General features: G+C 39.1%; 1 protein-coding gene and 1 long non-coding RNA gene across 5 annotated transcripts in view; one reads left to right on the top strand and one right to left on the bottom strand.

Moving 5' to 3' along the window:
- Positions 1–24,947, bottom strand: part of SH3PXD2B (SH3 and PX domains 2B) — a 129,972-nt gene that overhangs the window by 37,164 nt on the left and 67,861 nt on the right. For all 4 annotated transcript variants that reach the window (XM_034405576.3, XM_087887409.1, XM_087887408.1 and 1 more), the window contains exon 5: positions 17,779–17,870. In XM_034405576.3, the coding sequence (XP_034261467.2) occupies positions 17,779–17,870 (92 nt within the window). The remainder of the gene's footprint in view (positions 1–17,778; positions 17,871–24,947) is intronic.
- Positions 277–6,423, top strand: LOC148115452 (uncharacterized). The gene is made up of 2 exons (XR_015732545.1): positions 277–979; positions 4,965–6,423. It is a non-coding gene; the product is annotated as an uncharacterized LOC148115452 (long non-coding RNA).

The raw sequence follows: 24,947 nt of genomic DNA, 5'->3' as shown, positions 1-24,947 counted from the left end.
GTGGTTACCCTATCACAACCAATGGAATCAATAATCTTGATGAACGACATTATACAAGACTATGGTAGAGTTTCAGGTTTCAGAGTGAACTCAAAAAAGACTAAAATGATAGTCAAAAATATGACACAAGATCGTAAACATGAGTTTGAAAGGAGGGCAGGTTTTGAAATTGTACCTAAGGTAAAATATCTTGGAGTTCAGGTTGCAGAATCAAACATGAAATTGTTTCAAAATAACTATGAGGTGTTGTGGCGAGAGGTTCAGAAAGACATGGTGTGAGAAAAATAGGAATTATTCCTGTAAAAGCATAACCTGAGTTACGCCATTTTGAAATCATGTTAAGGTTTTGTTTTACTTTGTATAACCTGATTATATAATTTAGCTGACATTTAAGAACATGAGAAAGGAAATGTGTAATTCCTGTTTTTGAGAAGATGTTTGTTTTGCAGGAAATACGTTCCTGGGTTAACTTGCCCTTATTAATTAAAGGAAGTACGCAATTGATGTTTTTGAGGGGTATTTCTGTTGGGAATTGGGGAATTTCCAGGGTGGAATTATGTACTGCATATGTTATATAAGATGTTATGTTAAGATCTGGAACTGATTCCCAAGGTACTTTATTGACGTGTATTCTGAATGTCCTGAAGACTATAAAAACTTGTGTAAATTGTTTTATTTCCGTCTTTCTCTACTTTAGAGAGAAAGTCCCTTTGCAAAGAATAAACTCTGTACAGGCTTATTTCGGTCTTTGTCTCTTTAAAACGATAATGGGATTTACCTGTCTACCACAATTGGCGCCCGAACAGGGACTGAAAACATTCTGTCTGGAAGGGATTTCCCTGCGTGCGCACATAACACTGATTTCAGTGAGATGGGGTTATTTCCTTTCCAGCCGGAATTGCTTTTCTATGAACCTTGAGGCAGAGACCTGAATGCCTGGACAGAGAGGAACGTTCCTGAAGACTTCGGTGCACCAGGAGTGAGTATATGTTTTCTTTTTGGTGGTTTGGATTTGTGTATGTTTGTGTGTGTGGCCTGTATGATTTGTGTGTATAATTAGTGTAATACAGGTTGGGGAAAGTATGGGGACTTTACTAGGGAAAAGTGCTGCTGAGACTGAGATATCCTCCATCCCCCATATCTCCATTAGTGGTTAGAGGATTGGTTGGAAGCTTGTACAAAGGTATTAGATAAGGTGACTATGATTAATTATTGTAAGGAGGTTTGGCTGACGTTTGTGTTGATACAGCCTAATTATAGGTGGAGTAAGTTTGGGGAGTCAGACCCATATTGGATCAATGCTTTGAAGAAAGTTTTGGTGAAAGAAGAAGTTGAAAGTTCAATTGTTATATGTTGAACCTCAGTTCCATGTTCAGTAGTTTAACTCCTCTTCCCCGAGAAGTTCTAGAGTTTTGTATGGGAAGGAAGAAGAAGAGGAAGGTTGGGATCCTTTAGCTTATGCTACATGCCCACCTCCCACTCCTTCGTATAATCCAAGTTGTGGGTGAAATTGATGTTGTTGCTGGGAGCTGAAAGGAAGAGACTTTAGCAGGGCAGTAATATAGGCAGTTGGAAAAGGAGTTGGGTGAATTGTTAGTAACTGTGAAACAGAATCCATCCACTTCTTCTCATGTTACATGTTCACAAACTAAAGGAATGTTTCCTTTAAGAGGAATGCTGAATGGTATTGCGGCTTTTGTGAATGAGTCTTTGACATCTTCTGATCTGGAAGATTATAAAAGAAATATGCCGTCTTTCTAAGCGGATCTGATTAAGTTGTCTGAGTCATTGGATTTGTTCTTGAGACCCAATCTGTATACTTTTGCAGAGTTACAGTGTATATTGGGTTATTTGTTCTCCCCTGAGGAGAGGTCACAAATTTGAAAGGCAGCTATGGTTTTTTTTTGGATAAAAACCCAAGTGGGGGCTGTTCACCCCGTTGCTGCAGATGTTAAGTCTCCATTAGTTGATCCTGGTTGGGATAATGATAATTTAGCTGATCGGGAACAAATGGAGGGAGTTAAGACAGCTGTACCTCAAGGAAGAAACAAAAGTTTTTGAGGTGGAACAGTTGTGGGAAGAAACACCGTTTGTGTTTCTGGAAAATATTAAGGACAATTTGAATAAGCACACTGGTCTTTCTCCTGAAACGCCGGCTTATGAGTCCTTAATGAAAATGAAATTTGTGACGAAATCATGGCCAGACATACAGAAGCTACTACTGATATTGCTGCTCTGTTGAAAGAAGCTTAAAAGGTCTATGTGAATAGGGACGAGGCCAAGACTAGAAGAGAAAAAGAAGGAAAGAAATGATGAATGATGGTGATATGTGTGTGCTGGCTAATTAAGTGACCTTCTTGGCTTAAGTCTGGAGCTGTGGAGGACAGGTGTGGTTAGGGCCCAAAATCAAGTTTTTGATTAAAAACCGCATCCTGAAGTTTTCCACTGCTTGAGGAATGGGCTACAAGATGTCAAGGATAAAACTGAAATAGGTATCTGAAGGGATGGAACCTTTCCAGGTTTTATTCCAGGTTTGCAAATGTTGTTAAATGGTATGTGTGTGTAATGAGAGTTGTTTAGGCAATAGAGCTCATTGTCTTGAAAAAATAATAATGAGAATGATAGTAAAGCTCCCTGAAGTATTTGTATTGGTAGGGAAAAGGCATGTGTGCGTTGGAATACACTAAAAGGTCTGATTGCAGAATAAATATGAGTGTATGTGGTAAGCCCTTAAATGGGGGTGGTAAAGTGATCCTGATATTTGTGAATGCCTGTGCGTTGAACCCCTGAGAAATTTCCTTTTGTATATTGAAATAGTGAGTGGCAAGAGTTTGTTGTTGTAGTTGTTGTTATGTTGTAATAGCAAGTGTGTGAATGAGCAAGTGAGAGATGAGAGAGATCCTATGGAGAAGTAGGATTAGGTAGAGGTATTTGCGATGTTAATTAGAGACAGGAGTAGTATTTTTCTTCTCTATATTTTTCTCCGTCTTTTTGTTCTGAATAAGAGAAGTAAGAAAGGGGGGAGGGAAGGTGCGGTTTGTTTTCCCTTTTACACATTTTTTTTTCCTTTGTTGAGTTTGTCTGAGAGAAAGGAGGGGCGAATGGGTGATTTGATCCTGCATTGTTTCTGACTGCATTGGCAGCTATGCAGATGTATTTCCTGTTCTGCTTTAGAGAAGTGACATTGAAAGTTTGAAAAGTTTTTGGGAGTAGAGATCCGGAGTACCTCTATTAGGTGATTTTCGTTTGCTTTTTGAAGTTTTTTATTACCCTCTTTTATGTTTTTGTGTCTGTGTATTTTGAATGATTTTGGATGCTGAGAAGGAGATTTCTAGATACTAGATACTGGATAGTCTGGGGAATAGTTGACTATGTTATTTTAGCTTAGTGTTGTCTAGGTAAAGGATGTTTCCTTGAGGGAAGAATTACTGGTAGAAGGTAAAGATGACTTTTGGTCTGGTTAGCTAGGAAGTTACTTGTAAGTTTGTCTGTATAGACTTGTGAATTTAGATTAAGCTTTGCATTTTTTTGAAGCTTGTGGAAATAGTTTAGCTAATTTTTGATAGAAGTGTGGTGTGATTCCTCTGAAGTGGGGAGAGTTGAGTATTTATTGAGACTCTATTGATTTATTGATAGTTAATTTTAAACTAAGTTGTTTGGAAGAAAGGTTGAAGAGTTGAAGAGTTGAAGAAAGTAAAAATATAGTGTTGCTCCAGTGTTATGTTTGCCTGGTTTAAGGAAAAATTTCCACTTGTCTGTAGTAGTGGAAGATGGTATAGCCAAAGGAATGTTGGTTTGCATGTGAACTGGGAACTAAAAAGGTGGTGCACAAATGCTAGGTTTTTAAAATTGTCTCAAGAGAGTTTGGTTCTCTTGACCAATAGGAGAGAGAGATGGGAAGATGTGGAATGAAATTGTGTGGTTATGAATAAATGAATTGAGAATGGGATGAGACTGGATGAGATGCAGTTGTGAATGGAGACACTATTGAGATATTGGAAGGTGGAAAGTTACCGTTTGAATGGTCAGTGCAGATATGTGAGGTTTTTGCTTTATTGTAAGCATTGCACATATTAATTAATGAGGTAGGGAATATTTATGCTGATTTAAACTATGCTTATGGTATCTTACATACTTTTGGGAAAATCTGGATTGAAAGGGGGTTGATATTTAGTAAAAGGAATTGCGATAGGTGGAACTTATCACAGCTGTTTTAAAGGCAGCTGGGGATCCTTCTAAACTTGATATTATATAAATAGTGGATGAAGGGGTGTGTAAGTGAATGGGAAATGGATTACTAAAATGGAGTGAGAATTTTTACTAAAGTTGTGATGTGGAATGTGATTGAATGAGTGCATGAGGGAACCTATTGGGGAACGCAAGCACTTATTGATTTTATTAAATGTATATGCATATATGTGTCTAGGGGTATGTATACAATAGTTATACAAATGGTACGGAAATGAATACATTGTGTATGTAAAAAATATGTAGAGATTTGACCATTTGGCCTTTTCAATGAATCTAAGTAGATTACATTGAAATGCTGGTGGTGTGACCATTGATATATGTAATAATAATAGTGGATTATTTTATTGGATAGGTTGAAGTCTTTCTTTGTGTAAAGATAGGTGCTCAGAAGATTGTTAAATCATATTAGAGCGAATAATACCCAAATATAGTGATAGGGGTATACATTTCATTGTCCAAGGTGATGAAGCTTATGGAACAATTAGGAATTGATTGGCAATTACATTTATTGTTTAAAAATTAATGTTAGAGTTTCAACTACTTTGAATGAAGTGTTTGCCTTTGGCTCTATTAAGAATAGGAACTAGTCCTAGGAAAGATCTGGGGATATCTATGCATATGTGGGGAAAGTTGAGATGCCTAGGATAGAATTGAAGGATGTTTTTTCTGAAAGTATATATACAGGGACTGTCCCAGTGTTTTTCTCATTTAAGGTAAAAAGGACAGAATCTACCTCTTGATTTCCAAGCACATGAATACAAAAGTGGAGACTGGGTCCGATAAAAGCCATTACTGAGAAGAAGTTGCAGCTGGTGTGGAAAGGACCGTTCCAAGTTTTGCTGACTACTGAATCGGCTGTAAGGACTAAGGAACAAATTTGGGTATGCTATTCCAGAGTCAAGGGATTGGTGGCTTTGCCTTATGGAAGGACAGTTGCTACGGAACCTGCAAACCCTCTTAAATTGACTTTTTGATGACAAACCTTTAGATGATTGATGACCAATGGATGGAAGAAGAGTTTTATGAAGAGATTTGTATTTGGCTAGGAGTGGTAATAATTCTTGTTGTGTTTTTGATTGTATTGAGGAAAGATATTATTGATTGGTGTAAATCTATGTTTTGATATCCAGTGGATGTAAGTTCTCCTTGATTGATTGATGTTGGGGGAGCTAGTTCACTAGGAATAATGGGGTTTTTTTGTGGTAATGTTTGTTATTCTACAGGTGTGGATAGGAATGGGGATTTTGGCTGTGTTGCCTAGTTACCTTATAACATGGTAGCAGCTATGTTTCCATACTGAATTCGAGCACCGTTATTCTTTTATAGAAACACCACTAACCCTAATAGACACCACTGAGGAAGCTGAGATATGTATTAAGTCATCTTTTGAAGATGGTGTGTGTCAAGTGCAAACGTACATATGAGATAGTTCCTCAATACATTGGCCTTACAAATAGAATGGAATTTTTATATAAGCAATGTACTGAGCTATTTGGTAATTATATACCTTCATACAAGAAGTTTTGGATTTTGGAGGAAGGGTTACATTTTCTATGTCTAAGGATACAAATTCTCTCCAGGTTAATGTTTTTATGTGGTAACATGGTATTGACCAAATTACCTATTGTATGGAGAGGAGTTTCTATACTGTTACAGGATATTCTTAGTTTACAGAAATAAAAGATAATGAAGAGGAGAATTGGGGATTGTGAGAAAAATAGGAATTATTCCTGTAAAAGCATAACCTGAGTTACGCCATTTTGAAATCATGTTAAGGTTTTGTTTTACTTTGTATAACCTGATTATATAATTTAGCTGACATTTAAGAACATGAGAAAGGAAATGTGTAATTCCTGTTTTTGAGAAGATGTTTGTTTTGCAGGAAATACGTTCCTGGGTTAACTTGCCCTTATTAATTAAAGGAAGTACGCAATTGATGTTTTTGAGGGGTATTTCTGTTGGGAATTGGGGAATTTCCAGGGTGGAATTATGTACTGCATATGTTATATAAGATGTTATGTTAAGATCTGGAACTGATTCCCAAGGTACTTTATTGACGTGTATTCTGAATGTCCTGAAGACTATAAAAACTTGTGTAAATTGTTTTATTTCCGTCTTTCTCTACTTTAGAGAGAAAGTCCCTTTGCAAAGAATAAACTCTGTACAGGCTTATTTCGGTCTTTGTCTCTTTAAAACGATAATGGGATTTACCTGTCTACCACACATGGGGACTTGGAAAAAGCTGCAACTGTCTTTACTTGGAAGAATAGCAGCAGTTAAGATGAACATTTTGCCAAGATTTCTGTTTTTGTTTCAAATGATTCCGGTGCTTAAAAGTGATAAACAACTGAAAGTTTGGCAAACTGGACTTAATAAGTTTGTCTGGAACGAGAAAAAGCCGAGAGTGAAATTGAAAATTATGCAAGATGTTCCAGGAAGAGGAGGCCTTAAACTTCCAAACCTACAGTTATACTATGATGCAGCAGCTTTAACTTTAACAAGTGATTGGTTTGGAAGTAAAAAGGCTGGAATATTGAATGCAGAAAGTTTTGATCTTGAATTTGGATGGCATGCTTACCTATTTTATGATGACAAAGTTGATAAAGTATTTAAAAGTCATATACTTAGAGACTCTTTGATGAGAGTTTGGAAGAAGCACCGACTCAAATGGGATTATAAAATACCGCTATGGCTGGATCTTGGTCATACCTTGTGGAATACAAATATAATGTCACTCGGGGGGTTTTTATACAAAGAGGTTCTTTTTACAGATGCGGGCAGATGGCAGTTGAAGACATTGCAGACACTGTTGGACGAAGGGATTAATTTAACCTGGTTACAATATAATCAATTACAATTGAGATGGAAAGAGGACCAAAAAACTGGTATTATGTTGCATGAGGAAGAATTGGTTAGACATATAAGAGAGAAAGGTCCAATGCATATTAAAAGGCTTTACAATGTTTTGCTAGAAAGGGATTCAGAAACGGAATTAGTTAAAGATTGTATGATTAAGTGGGCACAAAATTTTGAAGAACCAGTGATGTTGGAAACATGGGAAAAAATTTGGGTTCAGAATGTTAAATTTACACAGTCGCAGAATTTGAGGGAAAATTTTTATAAAATGTTTTATAGATGGCATCTAGATCCTAAAAAGTTGTCATGTATGTACCCTAATGTTCAGCCAAAATGTTGGAGATGTGAATGTTTGGATGCTACGTATTATCATGTTTGGTGGACCTGTAGGAAAGTTAAGGCTTTTTGGATAAAAATATGGTGGGTCATGCAGAATGTTTTGAAGAAAAAAATTCAATTTTCTCCACAATTGTTTTTATTGGGCATAGTTAAGGGTTTTACACGGGATGAAACAAAATTAATATTGTATATGATAACAGCAGCAAGATTGTTGATAGGTAAATATTGGAAGAATGAAGCTTTGCCTACTATCGAGGAATGGACTTCGAAGATGGCTAGTTTTGCAGAGATGGCGAAGATTTCAGCATATTTAAAAGATTGTTCACAAGAGACTTATGAATGGGAATGGAAAAGGTGGATAGAATATGTTCAGAACAAATACCAAATTAGAAAGTATCAAATAGCTTTTATTTGAAAACAATGTATTAGAAATATTTTAATATAAAGAGACAAAGAGGGAAAATTATGTAGGGGGAGGGATGGGTTCAGGTATATATATCAGTGTTATTAGTTATGAGTACATAATAGGGAAGTCTGGGGGGGGGAGGGTTAGGGAGGGTTAGGGAGGACGGGAAGTTTGGGGAGGGAGGTGGGGGGGTGAAAAAAAGGGGTGAAAATGTAATTGTAAAACTTTTGCAATAAAAAAAAAAAAAAAAAAAAGACATTCACAAACGTATGGATAAATCTAGGCTTCAGACGGCTTTTCCTTTCAGGGTCATGCTCTAAATAAGTAATCCAAATTTAAATAAATGAATGTCACAAGCACTCTTTGCACTACTTCTGGATCAATTCTGCCCCTGGCCTTCTTATATAGCTGGTTTTAAGGACTAAGCCAAGCATTCTTCTGACTGCACCAGTTTATCTAAAACAAAAATAGAGTTGGATCTCATCCTACCTCCTTTTGCTTTACTTAGCCCTTTTTCTATTAGCTTTACTTTTCTTCACCAATCTCCCAACTCTTATTGGTCAGCTAGAGAGAGCTAATTGGTTATTTTCAACCAGGGCGGATAAAAATTGATTATTTAAAAAAAAAAATCGGATGTTTTAAAAATTTAAATCGAATTTTTTAAAATTTAAATCATTTTTTTTATTTTTATCAAATTTATTTTAATAAAATGTTTCTGGAGTAAAAATCTATCTAAAGGTAGTTTTCTATTTAAGATACATTAATAATTTAGTTTAGTCAGCGTGAAATGAAGCTTAGTTATGTAGCATGAGGCTGTATATTCTGCAATATTGGGACTGTTGGTGAGTCAATAGCAGGTCAGAGAAGGAGCTGCTAAGGAACAGAGATGACAGTTGCTCTTTAAAAATTATGATTTAAATCGAGTTGATTTAAATCATGATTTAAATCAAGATTTAAATCAAATCCACCGTTTTCAGCAGTACAATACTGAACCTGACAAAAGTAAAGATGACTGGTTTCAAGGGATACATTAAGCCTGGTGAGAGCTATCTATTCCCTCTGACGAGGTGGCATCCAAATACAAGCAACAAGGAATAAATAAAATTGTCTGCCTGGAGAACTAGGGCCTTGGATTCTTACTGAACAGCAAAAGAGAAGTTACTATAAAGACACAGTTTACATGATTTAAAATGCCTCCTCCTGCAGGGAGAACAGGGAGAAAATCCACTCCGACATGGATATAAGTGAAGAAATCTGAGAAGTAGGATGGCAGATAAAAGGATTTAAAAGATTCCTTTGCTTCAGGACCTGCATTAGACTTCACTGGGTTTTTGCAGTGGGGGGAGGGATGTAGAAAGAGTGGTGAGTGCCCAAATTTGGAGGGTCCAGGGTGAAGCGGATTTTCCAATCCATGAAGTCATTGCTGCAGCTGACTTACAGGTCAGGTCGTCACATGTTGAAATTAAATAAAACCGTGCCCAATGAACTGTGCCGTGGGCTCCCAACATGTACCAAACTAGAAATTAATATAAAAGCACAGTTAACAAGACTTTGAGTGCTGAATGGCAACACTCTTCACTTTTGTCAAGATCCTCGTTTAGAGGATGCCTGTCTCTTTCCGACAGATATGAGTAAAATGTTTCTCCATCAGGCAAAAATAGAATAAAGCTGCATGTGCCTTTTCAATCCCATTTAGAAAAGATTGAGTTAAATAAGAACCAACTCAAATATTGTTTTTTTCCTCATGTCTTCTGTCTTTGACTTGTAAACTGTTTAGATGAAATGATCTTTTTATACAGTCTGCAAGATGGTTGCTTTCTCTGTACTTCTGTGACTGATTTCCCAGGGGAAGAGAGGAAGCGCTCATAGGGGTATCAGCTCACTTGATAGCATTAAGAGCTTCCAGGTAATGCATCTTAGTTGTGCTTTTGCCTTGACATATGCATGGAATTTCATGGGCAGTGGAAAGGATCCTCCATTCGAAACTTTCCTGTACTTGCTCAGCACTTTTTCCACTTTCTTTCCTGTAATTAAAGTATATTTTAAAAAATGGCACAGCACAGAATGCCTTCTGGTTAATAGAGCAGGACACGTTCCATTTGGAAGCACCCGCCAACTACATCTTGCTGCTCACTGACATTTCAGAACAGTGTGTGATTGATACGGACGAAATTATATCTGGCTTCTTTCCTCTGGGGCTAAGTAATTTTAAGACGCTCCAAAGTTAATTTCCCACATATTGGAACCCATTGAATGACAACCCCAACCTCCAACTAGGATCCGTCAGACAAAATTGCTTGGTTTCACTTTGATTTGGATACTGGCTGGGCAGACCCTATGGAAGTGACGAAGGCACATCTTGGCTTGGTTACTTAAAAGAAGTTTGAACTACCCAATCCTGAGATAGCCAGGTCCTTGTTGCTGTTTGTTTTGCCACCTGTATTCTGGACCATGCTGCTCCTGGTTGGTTAAGGCCTCCCAAGAAGTTGCATGTGGTTGGGCCCAAGCAACGATTAATGCCTCTTTGCAGGTAATGATGAAGGAGGAGATGGTATACGCCCGAGGTGGTATTCAGCAGGTTCTGATCGGTTCTGGAGAACCGGTAGCGGAAATGTTGGGTAGTTCGGAGAACCGGTAAAAACCATCTCTGACTGGCCCCACCCCCATCTATTCTCTGCCTCCCAAGTCCCAGCTGATCGGGAGAAAATGGGGATTTTGCAGTAACCTTCCCCTGGAGTGGGGTGGGAATGGAGATTTTACAGTATCCTTCCCCTGCCATGCCCACCAAGCCACCCCCACCAATCCATGCCACCCCCACCAATCCACCCCCACAGAACCAGTAGTAAAAATGTTTGAATCCCACCACTGGTATACACCCTTCTCAACAGGCCACCCTTTAGTCCAATCTCTGATCTTCCCTTTTTAGGGAGGTTTGTAGAGAAAGTGGTAGGTGCCCAACTCTGATCCTTTATGAAATGGATTATCTAGATCCTTTTCAGAGATCATGCTGAGTTATAACACTGAAATGGCATTGGTGGCAATTTATGAATAACTTCTGGAGGGCTTGGTGTGCCCATCTTAACCATCCTGGATTTCTTGGTGGCTTTTAATATAGTATCCTTCTGGACCAGTTCTGGCAGTTGGGAGTAGGAGAAAGTGTTTTACAGTGGTTCTCCTCCTTCCTTAGTGGCCAGTTTCAGTTGATGTTGGGCCCCAGGTTTATCTTATGTTAGGTACCTCAATCTTCTCACCTCTATTTAATATCTAAATGAAGCTACAGCATGGAATGTGTATCATCAGTAGGCAGATGATATTTAGTTATACATCTATAGTCCAGATCATTTAATCCAGCATGTGCACACTGTAAGGGCCTGAATGAGGAGGAACTGGCTGTGACTCAACCTTAGCAAACCAGAGGACGTTTTTGCTTCCCCCTCAAGAATACATTGAGTTGTAACCTTTAATTCTTGATGGGGTGGCACTCACCCAGACAGCTGGTGATATAAGGATACTCTTTACCTGAGGTCCCCATTCGAGAACCTAGTAGCAGCCATGGCTAGAAGAACCTTTGTATAAATTCATCTCATGGACCAAATGTGGCCATTCCTAAACTGAGGAGCTTTACTCAGAGTCACTCATGTCTTAGTTACTCCCTGACTAGACTCCTGCAATGTGCTCTACATGAAACTGCCTTGAAGACTACCTGGAAGTTACTACTCTAGAATTTAGTGGCGTCTGTATTTCTGGGTGCTCCACATTTTGCCCAAGTTAGCCAGCTGTTGCACAAGCTGCACTGGCTTTCAGTCTCTTTCCAGGTACAATTCAAAGTGCTAGCTATCACCTAAAAAGCCTTGAATAATAGGTGGGCAAGTTATTTGTAACATGGCCCTGAGAGCATCTGTTCATTGTATCAGGTTAGATAGTGTGGTCATGCTTCAGGTCTCTTTCCTGAAATCCCATCATTTGTTGGGACCTTTGAGCCAAGTACTGCAAATGGTTGATCCTTAAGAAATAAATAGGAAAGAAAGTCTTTGCGTATTTTTTATGAGTTTAAACACTAAGGTTAACATTCTGAACTCCCGTACCAAAAACTACTGCTGCTGGGTAAATAAAGTATAAACATTATGTTCCTCCCAGTCAGTAATCCTGCAGATCCGAAGATAAGGAGCCACAAAAAAATGTTTCTAAGGCATTTACCATCACAGTTCTGTTTCCCACTCAAAAAGGATGAACTTGCAGATTAAAAATCCCCATCTCCATCTTCCTCCCCCTGCTCTACAGTACAAATCAAAGTGCACCACATTTATAGCATTCCTTTTAAGAGGAATGGCTCTGCCCTTTCTAATGTTGCTAGGCATAGATTATTATGATAAATGGATGCCTGCAAGACATGTTCCTGGAATGAACAAGGAGTCAGCAAGGAAACTAATCTGTTCTGTCTGTTACTTCTCTCTGGTTGAGCAGAACAGATTGTTTTAATCACCACTTAGCACTTGTCCAATGAAAGCTCCAGGCTTTCAGCTGAGGACTCTTAGTAGCTGAATGAATCCTTTGACTCAGCAACCTCTTTGTGTCCTGTCTGATGCAACCTCTGTTTCTTAACATGAGAGGAAAAGCCTCTTTTAAACAAAGGAAAGACAGACTGCCATGAATCACAGAGGCAGAAGGGACTATTAAGTCCACCTCTTCTGCTCAGTGCAGGGATCCAAATTGAGGCATCCTAAAAATGTGTCTGTCTAGCCTCTGGTTGAACTCAGCTATGAAGGGGAGGCTACCATCTCTCAGGGCAATTGGTTCCACTATCCAGCTGCTTTGTTAGGAACCCCCTCCCCTCCAAGATTCGATTAGAGTCTACTTTCCTGAAATTTAAATGTATTATTCCATGCTTGGCGTTCTGGAATAAGACATATCAGGTCTTTCTGCAGTGCCGTGATACTTTTATAAACATATCTTACAGTTCTACCGCTTTCTAAAGAGTGGATGTTCACATTGGTGCCTAGGAAGCTACAATGTACAGGCAGTCTTCAGATTATGACAATTGGGATCAGGCTGCAGTTAAAAGGCAATGACCTCATTGCTTAGTAAAGTAACAACAATCTTGGCAGTTCCAGTTGCTGTCATAACTTTAAAATGCATGGGTCATTAAATAAGAAGCAGAAGTCCCAATTAAGAGTCCAGGGGTGCCACAAGGGAAGGGAAGTGCTGGAGGGGGTAAAGGTTGGGAAGGGCCTCTACAGACCATGCATCAGCTTGCCGATAGCTTGGGAGGCCTCATGCAGTCTGTGCACAAGCACAGGAAGACCAAGGAATGGAGAGTATGACAAGGCTGGGAGAACTTACCAGAACAACTTGTGACTTTTCCTGCAGGCTTCCCCATTGACTTTGCTTGTGGGAAACTGGCAGGGAAAGTTGCAAATAGTGATCACATGACGTTAAATGCGAGCTGGTTGCCAAGCACCTGAATTGAAATCACATGACCTTCAGGATGCTACAGGAATTTTGAGGACCAGTAATAAGTACCCCTTGTTCAGCACTGTCACTGAATGGTTGTTGAAGAAGTAGTCAATATGCAAGGACTACATGTAATTTCTCTTACATAAAAGTGTTGAATTAGGACAGGGAAAGAAATCACATTGCAGCCCATCAAATCATCCAGTCATTCAAGAAATAAGGAGGCGCCCAGGGGAGAAAGTTTCCAATGCAACATCTTGACCAATTCAGCATGGCAATTATGTATGGAAAGCTAATTACAAAATAAACTATTACAAATACTCTAATATAAAACAATATTTTGAGGTTGTGTTCCCATTTAAGGGCACTTCAATAGCAGTGCAATAGACTGGACATGACTAATTATGTACTCTCAAGTTGTTATCAACTCTTACTGATCACATAGATAGATTATCTCCATGAAGATATGCCCTTAACCTTTCAGGTCTTCCAATGGTGTACATATTGCCACTATAGTTGGGTCTATCTACCTAGCTGCTGATCATCTTCTTCTTTCCTTCTACCTTTCCCAGCATTAGAGCTTCTCCTGAGAGCTATGTCTTTGCATAATGGATCTGAAGGAGGATGATTTGAGCCTGGTCAAAGTGAAAGTGAAAAGTCTTCACTTTTCAAGTGAAAAGTCCAGGTTGACTTGTTCAATGATTCATTTGTTTGTTTTCTTGGCTGTCCATGGTATTCCCAAGAGTCTTCTCCAATACTAGAGTTTAAAAGTATCAGTACTCTTCCCATCTTGCTTTCTCAAAGTCCAATTTTCACTTCTACAGAGAACCCCAAAGAATATCATGGCTTGCAAGATTCTGATCTTTGTAGATATGGAAACGATATTTGAATATATTTTCTCAGGGCTTCATGGCTGCTTTACCAAGTGTTAGTCTATGGTGTATTTCTTGATTACTTGTTCCTTTAGTGTTGATGGTTATTTCAAAAGCCAGAAAATATCTATTACTTCAATGCCTCCATTGACAGTTCTCAGACTGGTTCTACCTACAATCATTAATTTGGTATTTTTTATATTTAATCATAGCCCTATTTTTCCCCCACTGTGCTTCTTGACTTTTATTATTACAATCTGCAGACCCTTTATATTTTTAGACTTTCGGGTTAGTGTCATCCATATAGTACATGTTCTTGATGTTTCCAATATCTCCCAAACCAACGTTATAGCACATACAAATGGCATTGTAGAACAGAGTAGAAGATTAATTCAGCAAAGGTCAAAGATTCAGCCTACAAAAGATGTGGATTCACACATGCTAGAAATCAAGAAATGAAAGTCATGAAGCAAGCACACATTTACCTGTATAGGTAGATACAGAAAATTCTACAATTTTATTAAAAATTGTGGCTCAGCTCAATTCTATAGGGAGGGAGGGAGGGAGGGAGGGAGGGAAAGCCCATTCAAAGTTCTCTCCTACAGCAACAAAACTGAATCTCAGAGAACATAAAGCCTGAGCACCTATGAAACAATCTCTTTCTATTATTCCACTTCTCCTTTGATGAGGCAGCAAATTATGGTTCTATTCTAAAAGCAACCATATAAGTGTCTCTATACTACCGTGTTTTCCCCAAAATAAGACCCTGTCTTATATTTTTTTGAACCCTGAAATAAGCGCTTGGCCTTATTGTCATGTGCTCAAAAGCCCGATTGGGCTTATTATCAGGGGATGTCTTATTTTGGGGGAAACAGGGTATTCAACATGCATGTACTCAAGCCTGTGTTTCTCTTTGTGTCTTTCAATGCATTAGCTGATGAATTGACAGAAGGAAAGGAAGCTAAAGGGGGAAAACCCAGCTGACAAAAGAAAGCAGCATAGTTAATAGGCTCTGGGTTTTTGCACCAACTGAATCAAATGGCTGAAGAGAAAAAAGCTGGGTAAGCAAACAATATGAAAAAGGATGAAAGAAGACAGAAATATAAAGTTTTCAAAGACAGATGCAGAAAGAATATCTAGCCGATTGAAAACAATTCTTTGTAAACGACATGGGTGTTGGAAGGATCTGTGCTCAGATACAGAGAATAACAACTCTTCTAATCTGTCCAATAAAGTATTTCCCAATAACAATTTGCACAATATCTTTGCATAACTGTGCATTCCACACAGATGATGGCAAATGGGTTATATTTATGCTCAAAATGGTTAATAAAAGGGCTTCCAGCCACAGGCAGCTGATAGTCACAAGGCAAATGTTGCATCAGGCAAGGATAGGCAGAGAATGGGTTGCAAATATCCTTGTTTTGCAAGGAAAACACTGGCATGTGTTTGCTGTTTGTCAATATAAGTTACTCAAGAAATTGACAACAAGAAAGTGGTTTTTTTTGCTCTTGGTTTTTCTTGACATAAAACAATTGTATACAATTAGACATGGTAATATATTTTCCTACTGCTGAAGTTTATAACTTTATAACTCACTGATAGATGCACATTTTTATTAATGCAGAAAGTAAGCCAGTCCAAGGTTCATTGCTATTGGAACAGTATAAAGCACCATGAATGGCAGGTTTAAATGAGATGGTAAAGTGACAAAGAAGGATAAGTGAGGAAACAAGTAATTGGCATTTTACTTCTAAGTGTGAGATGGTTGAGACATAGGATACAAAAACTGGTGGGAGGAATCATGTATCCTTTCCTGTTGAGAAGAAATGTCTCTGAAGTAGTGATTTAGATCAGGGGTTTCCAACCTTGGCAACTTTAAGACTTGTGGACTTCAACTCCCAGAATTCCCGAGCCAGCAAAGCTGGGAGTTGAAGTCCACAAGTCTTAAAGTTGCCAAGGTTGGAGACCCCTGATTTAGATCTTGTTAGCAGCAGTGGTAAACTCACAAAAAATATTGTAGTACAGTTTTATCAAAAACAACAACAACAACCCAAAAACTTAATACTGAAATGCAAACTTAAGATATGCTCCACAGCCACCCTACTGAGTGAATTTTGACAGCTGTGAAGTGACAGAGAACATACTAGCAAGCCAAATCGACAGCTTCAAACACAAAAGAGAATATTTGTAGCTCAGGGTTGAAATGTGAGGTTTTTGGTGCTCTCTGAGCTTGGTTGTTTTCTTGCAGAAGTTTCATTACAAAGATAACATTATCAGTAGTTGGTAAGGAAACCTCTGCAAGAAAACAACCTCACCAAGAACCTCACAATCTTCCCTTTCCGTTGTCTGCCTATCACACTCTATTCTCCTTCCACCACTTTGTATTAGAGTTGGAGAAAGGTCAGATTATCGTCTACAAAGGTTATCTATTGAATTTGGTTGTGATAGAGTGTTTACATTTTTTCAAAGATCAGATAAAATATAACAACTTGGATTTTGAAACAATTCTAATTCCCCTCTTTACTCTTATCATTACAAGAATATGATTATCAGATCTACAGCTCTCCCATCCTTCCTGTGTTTGCTTTCAAAAGAAGATGGAATGTAGGTAATTACTCAGTGGTTCTACAATTCCAAGATTACTTCTCTCTCTGCCAGAAATAGCACTCTTTCGGCTAATACATCAGCCTGCATATTCTAAAACAGAATTGCCACTTATGGTAATTCCCCAAAGAGCTAATCAAAGGTTTCAATTAAAACTTAGCAAGCCCCTTCCATAGTAGTAAAACCTGGCTTATAAATGCATGAGACCAGACTCCAAGGCAATTAGATAGATGCAGTCAACTTGGGTTTAGCTCCAGGTGAGTGTTGTGGTCCACCAGCAGCCTGCGGAGCTGGCAGCAGAGTTGGACAGTGAGGAGGCTGGGGAGGAACATGGGCCAGTCCTGGAGTCTGGGGAAGGCTTGGACGAGGGCTCTGCATCGGAGGCAGAGAAAGGGCCACCTGGGAGGTACGTACTGCCTCCAGAGTCGGACCTCAGTGAGACAGAGGAACAGGGGGACCCTGTTCTCAGTGCGTGCATGCGCAGAGCTGCCAGAAGGCAAGAACAGCTAAAACAAAAGGGACGACTCGGGAGTAGGGGTGGGAGATGATTGGCCTCTCCCATAAGACTTTAAAAAGGAGCAAAGGCATGTGGGCCTTTGCAGGAAGCAACATTTGTTCATTCAGTTCAGCTTAAAGCTTGAAGCTCTGTTTGATTCTGGACCCCATGTGGCTTTGCCAATTAGGTCTTTGGCAGCATGTCAAGGGAGATAAAGGTGGGTGATTATCCCACCGTTAAAATGTGTTGAGTACCAAATTCAATGAGTTTCAATGAATTTGGTATTCAGTTGAAAACCAAAATACTACTATATTTATTTTTGTTAATAAAATTTTATTGGAAAAGGTCTATTTTCTACATACAATGGATAGATCTGACATTCATTTTTACATTTCATTTTTCACTGATGAAAATCTCGGTGTTGTCATTCCCTCTTTCAATTTACTCTCATACACACATACAGACACACACGAAACTATAACTTGTTTACAATAACTTACTCTTTAGGAGGATTTAGGTCCTCTGGCCTTGTTTCAAAAAACTGAAGAACCTCATCACACTGAGAGATGTATGGTGGCAGCTGGATCAGAGCCTGAAAAACAAACATACCTGTGATTTATACAAACATTGCATTTAATCAATAGTAAGCACTTGGAAATGCATCAAAGGCTGACTGTCAGCTTTATTAGACATGAATGGGCTTTTTAATGAAAAAAAGATAGCATGGATCCCATTTCTACTGCCTGGTAAAAGTTGAAGGTTTAGAGATAGCAAAACAACACCCCCCACAACCCCCCAAAAAACCCAGTTACTGACTGAATAGAATAAAGATCAGAACATTGGTGGGAACAATTGAAGAGAAAGCCAAAAAAAAAATGTTTATGTATGCAGTAGAAACAATGATTTGAAAAAAAGTTGATTTGAGAATTATAGGTTCAAAGCTGAACTATGGGTTCAACTATAGGTCTTGATTCTAACACTTAGGCAACTTTGCCATTTATTTGAGTTCCTGGGCAAATTACTTATCTTTTAATTCACCAGTTTGCCCATCATTTAAGATTTATCATTACTACCCCCTATCATTAGGGATGGGCTGCTGGGGGTTTGCAGGGGTTCGGGAGAACCTCTAGCTAAGATTCTGTGCAGTTCGGAGAACCCCCAAATCCCACTCCTGGCTGGCCCCTCCCCTCCCACCCCGCCCCTCCCAGGAGTCCCCACGCGGCCTGTTTTGGATACAGGTAAGTGCAGGGTTCACGCAGAGGACCGGGGAGGGTGAAAATGGGCCTACCGGAAGTTCAGGAAGGCCAGAAACGGGCCCATCTCTGGCCTCCAGAGGGCCTCTGAAGTCTAGAGCAAAAACACCCCCCCTCCCCATGGTGCAGGAGGCCGACTAGGCCATGCCCAACATGGCCATGCCCACCGAGCAACTGGGCAGAGAACCCCTTGCTAAAATATTTGAAGCCCACCCCTGCCTATTATGTTGTGAATGGATGCCTATGACATTTTTACAAAATTAAAATTTTAAAGAGATTTTAAAGAAGATCTGCATTTTCATAATGTTCAGGAGTACTCAAATACGTTTATGTACATCTTCTTGGTAGAAATCTTATTAATCTCTTTTACAAACTACTTATTGTCAACAGAATTGTGTAGATGAGTGATTGGGACAGAGAATGAGAGAAAGTGGTTTGTTTAAAGGCATATAGAGGAATAATGGCAAGATCAACCCACTTTGTCATATGAAGTAGCAAAACCAGAGGTGGTATTCAGCCGGTTCGGATCAGTTCAGGCAAACCGGTAATGGCAACCTGCCCGCCCGGGTGCAATCCCATCCTATATCGTTGTGTTTTTGATGTTGCATGCATGCGTGGATGGTGCAAAAGAGCAAATTGCCGTGATTTGTGAAATCGCACGCATGTGTGCGCACGCTCACATTTCCGGTGCTGGGCGAACCGGTAGTAACAGTAAGTGAATCCCACCTCTCAGCAAAACCATCTGCAATTTTGTATCTTGCTTGCTTTGACATTGTTGAAAACCTATCCACGTGCTATGCAAAGCATGGACTATTAGAATAGAATAGAATAACAGAGTTGGAAGGGACCTTGGAGGTCTTCTAGTCCAACCCCCTGCCCAGGCAGGAAACCCTACACCACTTCAGACAAATGGTTATCCAACATCTTCTTAAAAATGTCCAGTGATGGGGCATTCACAACTTCTGCAGGCAAGTTGTTCCACTTATTAATTGTTCTAACTGTCAGGAAATTTCTCCTTAGTTCTAAATTGCTTCTCTCCTTGATTAGTTTCCACCCATTGCATCTTGTTCTACCCTCAGGTGCTTTGAAGAATAGTTTGACTCCCTCTTCTTTGTGCAGCCCCTGAGATATTGGAACACTGCTATCATGTCTCCCCTAGTCCTTCTCTTCATCAAACTAGACATACCCAGTTCCTGCAACCGTTCTTCATATGTTTTTGCTTCCAGTCCCCTAATCATCTTTGTTGTTCTTCTCTGCACTCTTTCTAGAGTCTCAACATATTTTTTACATCGTGGCGACCAAAACTGAATGCATTGTTTAATGTAATGCATAAATTCTATTACTATTTCATCAACAAACCACAGCATAATATAAAGCCACTATTTCCAGTGTGAATAACCACTTGCTGAAAGTAGAGAGAAACTTTACAGCTTCTCAGGCTTTGAAAATGCCATAAATATTTCCGGAAAATGTTACAGAAGAGAAACAGAGAATCTAATTACCGTATTTTCCGGCGTATAAGACGACTTTTTAACACATGAAAATCTTCTCAAAAGTCGGGGGTCGTCTTATACGCCGGGTGTCGTTCTCCTGTAACCAGGCAGACCAGCCCGAAAGGCTCTAACGAGCCTTAAATGGCTCTGGCGATCCCAGCTCTGACGATCCCAGCTCTGACAATCCCAGCTGAGTTCCCTGCAACTCAGCTGGGATCGCCAGAGCCATGTAAAAGGGAAAACGTTTTCCTCCTCCAGCTTGCTTACCTCAGCTGCTAGTCGCAACGCTTGCCTTGCTTTGCTTGCCTGAATCTATTCAGGCAAGCAAGCAACTTCCTGCCTGCAATCAAGCAAGGAGGGAGTTGTGGACTTCAACTCCCAGAATTCCTCAGCCAGCAAAGCAAAGCTGGCTGAGGAATTCTGGGAGTTGAAGTCTACAAGTCTTAAAGTTGCCAAGGTTGGGGACCCCTGTTCTATTGGGTAAGTTTTTTTCCCCTTTGGGAGCTTTAAAAAAAATAGTCAATTGGGGTTTTTTTAGTTGTTCTTTTTTAGACCTAGCCATTTAAAGTTTAGGAAGTTTTAAATTTAGCTTTCATATAAAAATAAAAATAAAATAAAATAAAATAATATTTGTGCAGCTTTCTGAGATTTAGTGTGTTTCTGTAGTGTTTCACTCCAACTACACAAACACACAAAATCTCACAAAGCTGTATGTGGAATTTGGTGTGTGTAAAGTGTGAAAGTTGGTTTTTTGGACTTTTTGTGGCTGTGTGAGGTTCCTGCTTGTTGCAGGGGCCATTTTGGGTCTAGCACAGCTGCTTTTACATTGTGGGTGAGCCAGTTGTGTTGTGTTGTGTGTGTTTAGAGTGTGAAAGTTTTTTGGGGGGGCTTTTTGTGGCTGTGTGAGGTTCCTGCTTGTTGCAGGGGCCATTTTGGGTCTAGCACAGCTGCTTTTACATTGTGGATGAGCCAGTTGTGTTGTGTTGTGTGTGTTTAGAGTGTGAAAGTTTTTTGGGGGGGCTTTTTGTGGCTGTGTGAGGTTCCTGCTTGTTACAGGGGCCATTTTGGGTCTAGCACAGCTGCTTTTACATTGTAGGTGAGCCAGTTGATGTTTTTTAATTTTTATTTGGTGTGCATTGGAAGAGGGCAGTCTTATATGGCGAGTATAGCCCAAACCCTATATTTTAACAGGAAAAGTTGGGGGTCGTCTTATACTCCCAGTCGTCTTATACGCCGGAAAATACGGTACTAAAAAAGAACACAAAAGTTTAATTTTAGTTTTAATTGACAATGCGGTGTTAATTTTTTCATATTTCCAGATTTTCTTTAACTTTTATAGATGGCTTAATTACTAGCTGGAACACTCTAGAACTTTAATGTCGAAAATAAAAATTCTGATAAATTCTTCTTCTCGGACTCTTATTTTTTTCCATAAAAATTAAATCTAGCTTTCAAAATAGCATGTTACAGTCATTGGTCTGAATCAATTAGCTCATATCATCACCTATTTTTCTCATGAATAAAGGCAAACATTTATTTTTCTCCCCAACCAGTACTCTAAAAATTTACATCGAAGGAAAAAGTTTTTTAAAAAAGGACAGATACTGTGCTGGCCACGCCCACCCCCGGTTTAGCGAAGGGGGAAAAGGTTGCGATACGTCATGACGATAATGTGACGACACAAGTTTGATACCCTTGCTCTCCGTGAATCAAACAAGAAAAAATGAAGTAGCCCCTCTAAGGAGTTGGAAACATGGTTATTTGGCTACTGCTCAGGGAACTCGACCAAATCAGGAAACAGACTCCACAGGACAAGAGTTAATTAGAACTATAGTTAACTGAGATAGCTTATAGTAACAGGATCTTGCAAGCCTGAATATGCTTTACATCCCCTCCCTCACATATCCCAGTGAATCAAAGAGGACCCTGCCTGAGTCTCCTCTGAAAGCTATCTTCCTTCCCAGCAGTTACGGAATATTTCAACCCTCTTTGCTTATGTAACTGTTCTTTCTTTTTTCCTCTAGTCCTTCATGATTCTCTACAGTTCCTGCTTAACTGTAAATGTAGGCATTTGTCTAACACAAGGTACCTATGTTATCCTTCTACACCTGTAAACCTGCCAAAAACAAGATTTAGTCATAAAGACACTATTGGAGGAAGTAAACTACTAACTACTAAGAGATCTGTATTAGCTTTCCATAATCTCATGCTTTTCAGATATGTTTGGGAACAAGTTTGGAGAATTCCTACTCAGTTAAGTCTAGAAACAGAGTCACAACAGTTCTAGAGAGTACTAAGTTGAAAAAACTAAATCTATTCCTTTAAATTCATTTTTAACTTTCCCAATATGAATAATACATTCAGGCATATACTGATATTTTTTTATGTAGAGCAATACCAGATAAGGATATCTTTAAGAAACAAAAAGGGAAGATTAATCTACTTGAAAGGAAATAGCAAAACCAATAGCACTTAAACGCTTCACAGTTCTTTTACGGCTCTCTCTAAGCAGTTTACAGAGTCAGCCTATTGCCCCCAGCAATCTGGGTTCTCATTTTACTGACCTTGGAAGGATGGAAGGCTGAATCAACCTTGAGCCTGGTGAGACTTGAACTGCCAAATTGCAGGCAGCCGGCAGTCAGCAGAAGTAGCCTGCAGTACTGCTGTCTAACCCACTGTGCCACCGTGACTCTTAAAATGGTTTTTAATGGCTCTTTAAAATGGTTAATTTTAAAAATTTACATAACTATATGAATATTAAATTGACTAAAATTCATGTAAGCATTTTTAACAAACCAACAAATCTCTTTCACTATAAAATAAAACAGATCCAGGGTTGCATAAAACCCAATTTATTTAGTCATCATTGGGCTATTAGGTATTTTAAACCTGGAATTTGATTATTTCGTTATTTCTCCCTTTCTCTCTCATTAAAAAGAAGTAACTGATCAAGGAGAGATCCAACCTTGAACCAAGGAGAAATTTCCCGACAGTGAGAGCAATTAATCAATGGAATAATTGCCCTCTAGAAGTTGTGGGTCCTCCATCACTGGAAGTTTTTCGGAAGAGATTGAATAGCCATTTGTTTGGAATGGTATACTTGAGCAGGGGTTGGACTAGAAGATCTCAAATTTTCTTTCAACTTTGTTATTCTATATGCTGCTTAGCGTTTGGAATCAGCCACTACCAACATGATGGTAAACTTGCTTTTCATGTAGGTTTTCCCACCCAATCAGTGGTGGGTTGTTCCTGGTTCGCCCCGGTTTGGGTGAACCGGTAGAGGTGGAGGTGGGAGGCTCTGCCCACCCACCCAAATGTCATCAAAAACACTCTGCGCATGCGCAGAAGCTATTGCACATGCGCAGAAGCGCTGTGTGCTCGCAAAGCAAGCCCACCTGCTTCCAAACGATAGCAAACCGGTAGCCCCGGGATTTGAAACCAACTACTGCACCCAATGGTCAAAAGCATTCCATAACATTCATTCTGAGGATGCCTAACTTTTTTTCTATTAAAAGTTAGGATGCCTAACTTTTCTATTCTATTTCTATTACATCTCCTGTTCCTATGCAAAGGTTATTTATTCTTGGGTTTTTGAGCTATGATACTACATTATGGGAAGAATTTATCATTTATTTTCATGAAAATATTACAAGATTATCCTTGGAAACGATACCCCCCCCTTTTTTTTTCTCGCCCAAGAAAGCAAAATAAGAGAAGTGATAGTTGCTTATACAGCTTGTCAAAAGGACGTGGTTAATCTTAAATCTTGCAGCATTCAGCAACATTGGTAAATATTCACAACCACAGCAATTTCCATGTTTTATTTTGTTTTTTACTTATATGGAAATGTTTTCCTCCTGTCTCTCATGAGAGAAAGCACTAAACCAAGGATACCACTACTGCTGAAGTAGTACTCATACTGAGAGAAATTGGAATTGCTTACATACAGGTTTCATAGCATTTTTCAACCCACTCTCTTTAGTCACCAAATGCATACAGTACGTACCATTAGTTGGAAGGCAGTGCAAAGTTTATGAGACTCACCAACTAAGAAAAGAATGCTAGAATGGCCTATATAACAATTACAATTACGCTAAATGTATTTGGTATATTTAATCTTAAAACCTGGGATTGTTGTTTAGAAGCTGGTTCAATTTTACATACCCTTGTCCCCTCCGTGCATTTTCCCCAAAGAAACAAATATTTTAGAAACATATTAAATAAAATGCAATTTACTTGGGACCATAAAAGCAAATTATGTAGCAAACATACCATGTTTCCCTGAAAATAAGACCTTGTCTTATATTTTTTTGAATCCCGAAATAAGCGCTTGGCCTTATTACCAAAGGTACAAGTACAGATTAGGCAAAACCTGGCTCAAAAACAATAACTGTGAGAGGGACTTTAGAGTCCTAGTGGACTATCACTTAAATATGAGCCAGCAGTGTATGGCGGAAGCCAAAAAAGCTAATACAATCCTTAGTTATATAAATAGAGGCATAAATCAAAATCATGTGATATAATAGTACCATTTTATAAAGCCTTAGTAAGGCCACACATGGAATACTGCATCTGGTTTTGGTCATCACATTACAACAAAGATATTGAGACTTTGGAAAAGGTGCAAAGAAGAGCAACTAAGATGATTAAAGGCCTGGGGACTAAAACTTATGAAGAACGGTTGCAGGAATTGGGTTTGGCTAGTCTTGAGAAAAGGACTAGTGAGGACATGATAGCAATATTCCAGTATTTGAGAGGTGGAGACAAAGAGTAAGGGGTCAATTTATTTTCCAAAACGCCATAAGGCAGGACAAGAAACAATGGTTGGAAACTAATTAAGGAGAGAAGCAATCTAGAATTAAGAAGACACTTCAGAAGTTGTGGGTGCTTCATCACTGGAGGTTTTTAAGAAGAGAGTGGACA

This window comes from Pantherophis guttatus, chromosome 2, assembly GCF_059756535.1.
Source record: "Pantherophis guttatus breed Tessera chromosome 2, ASM5975653v1, whole genome shotgun sequence".
Lineage (NCBI taxonomy): Eukaryota > Metazoa > Chordata > Lepidosauria > Squamata > Colubridae > Pantherophis > Pantherophis guttatus.
This window is presented reverse-complemented; position numbering and strand designations above follow the sequence as displayed.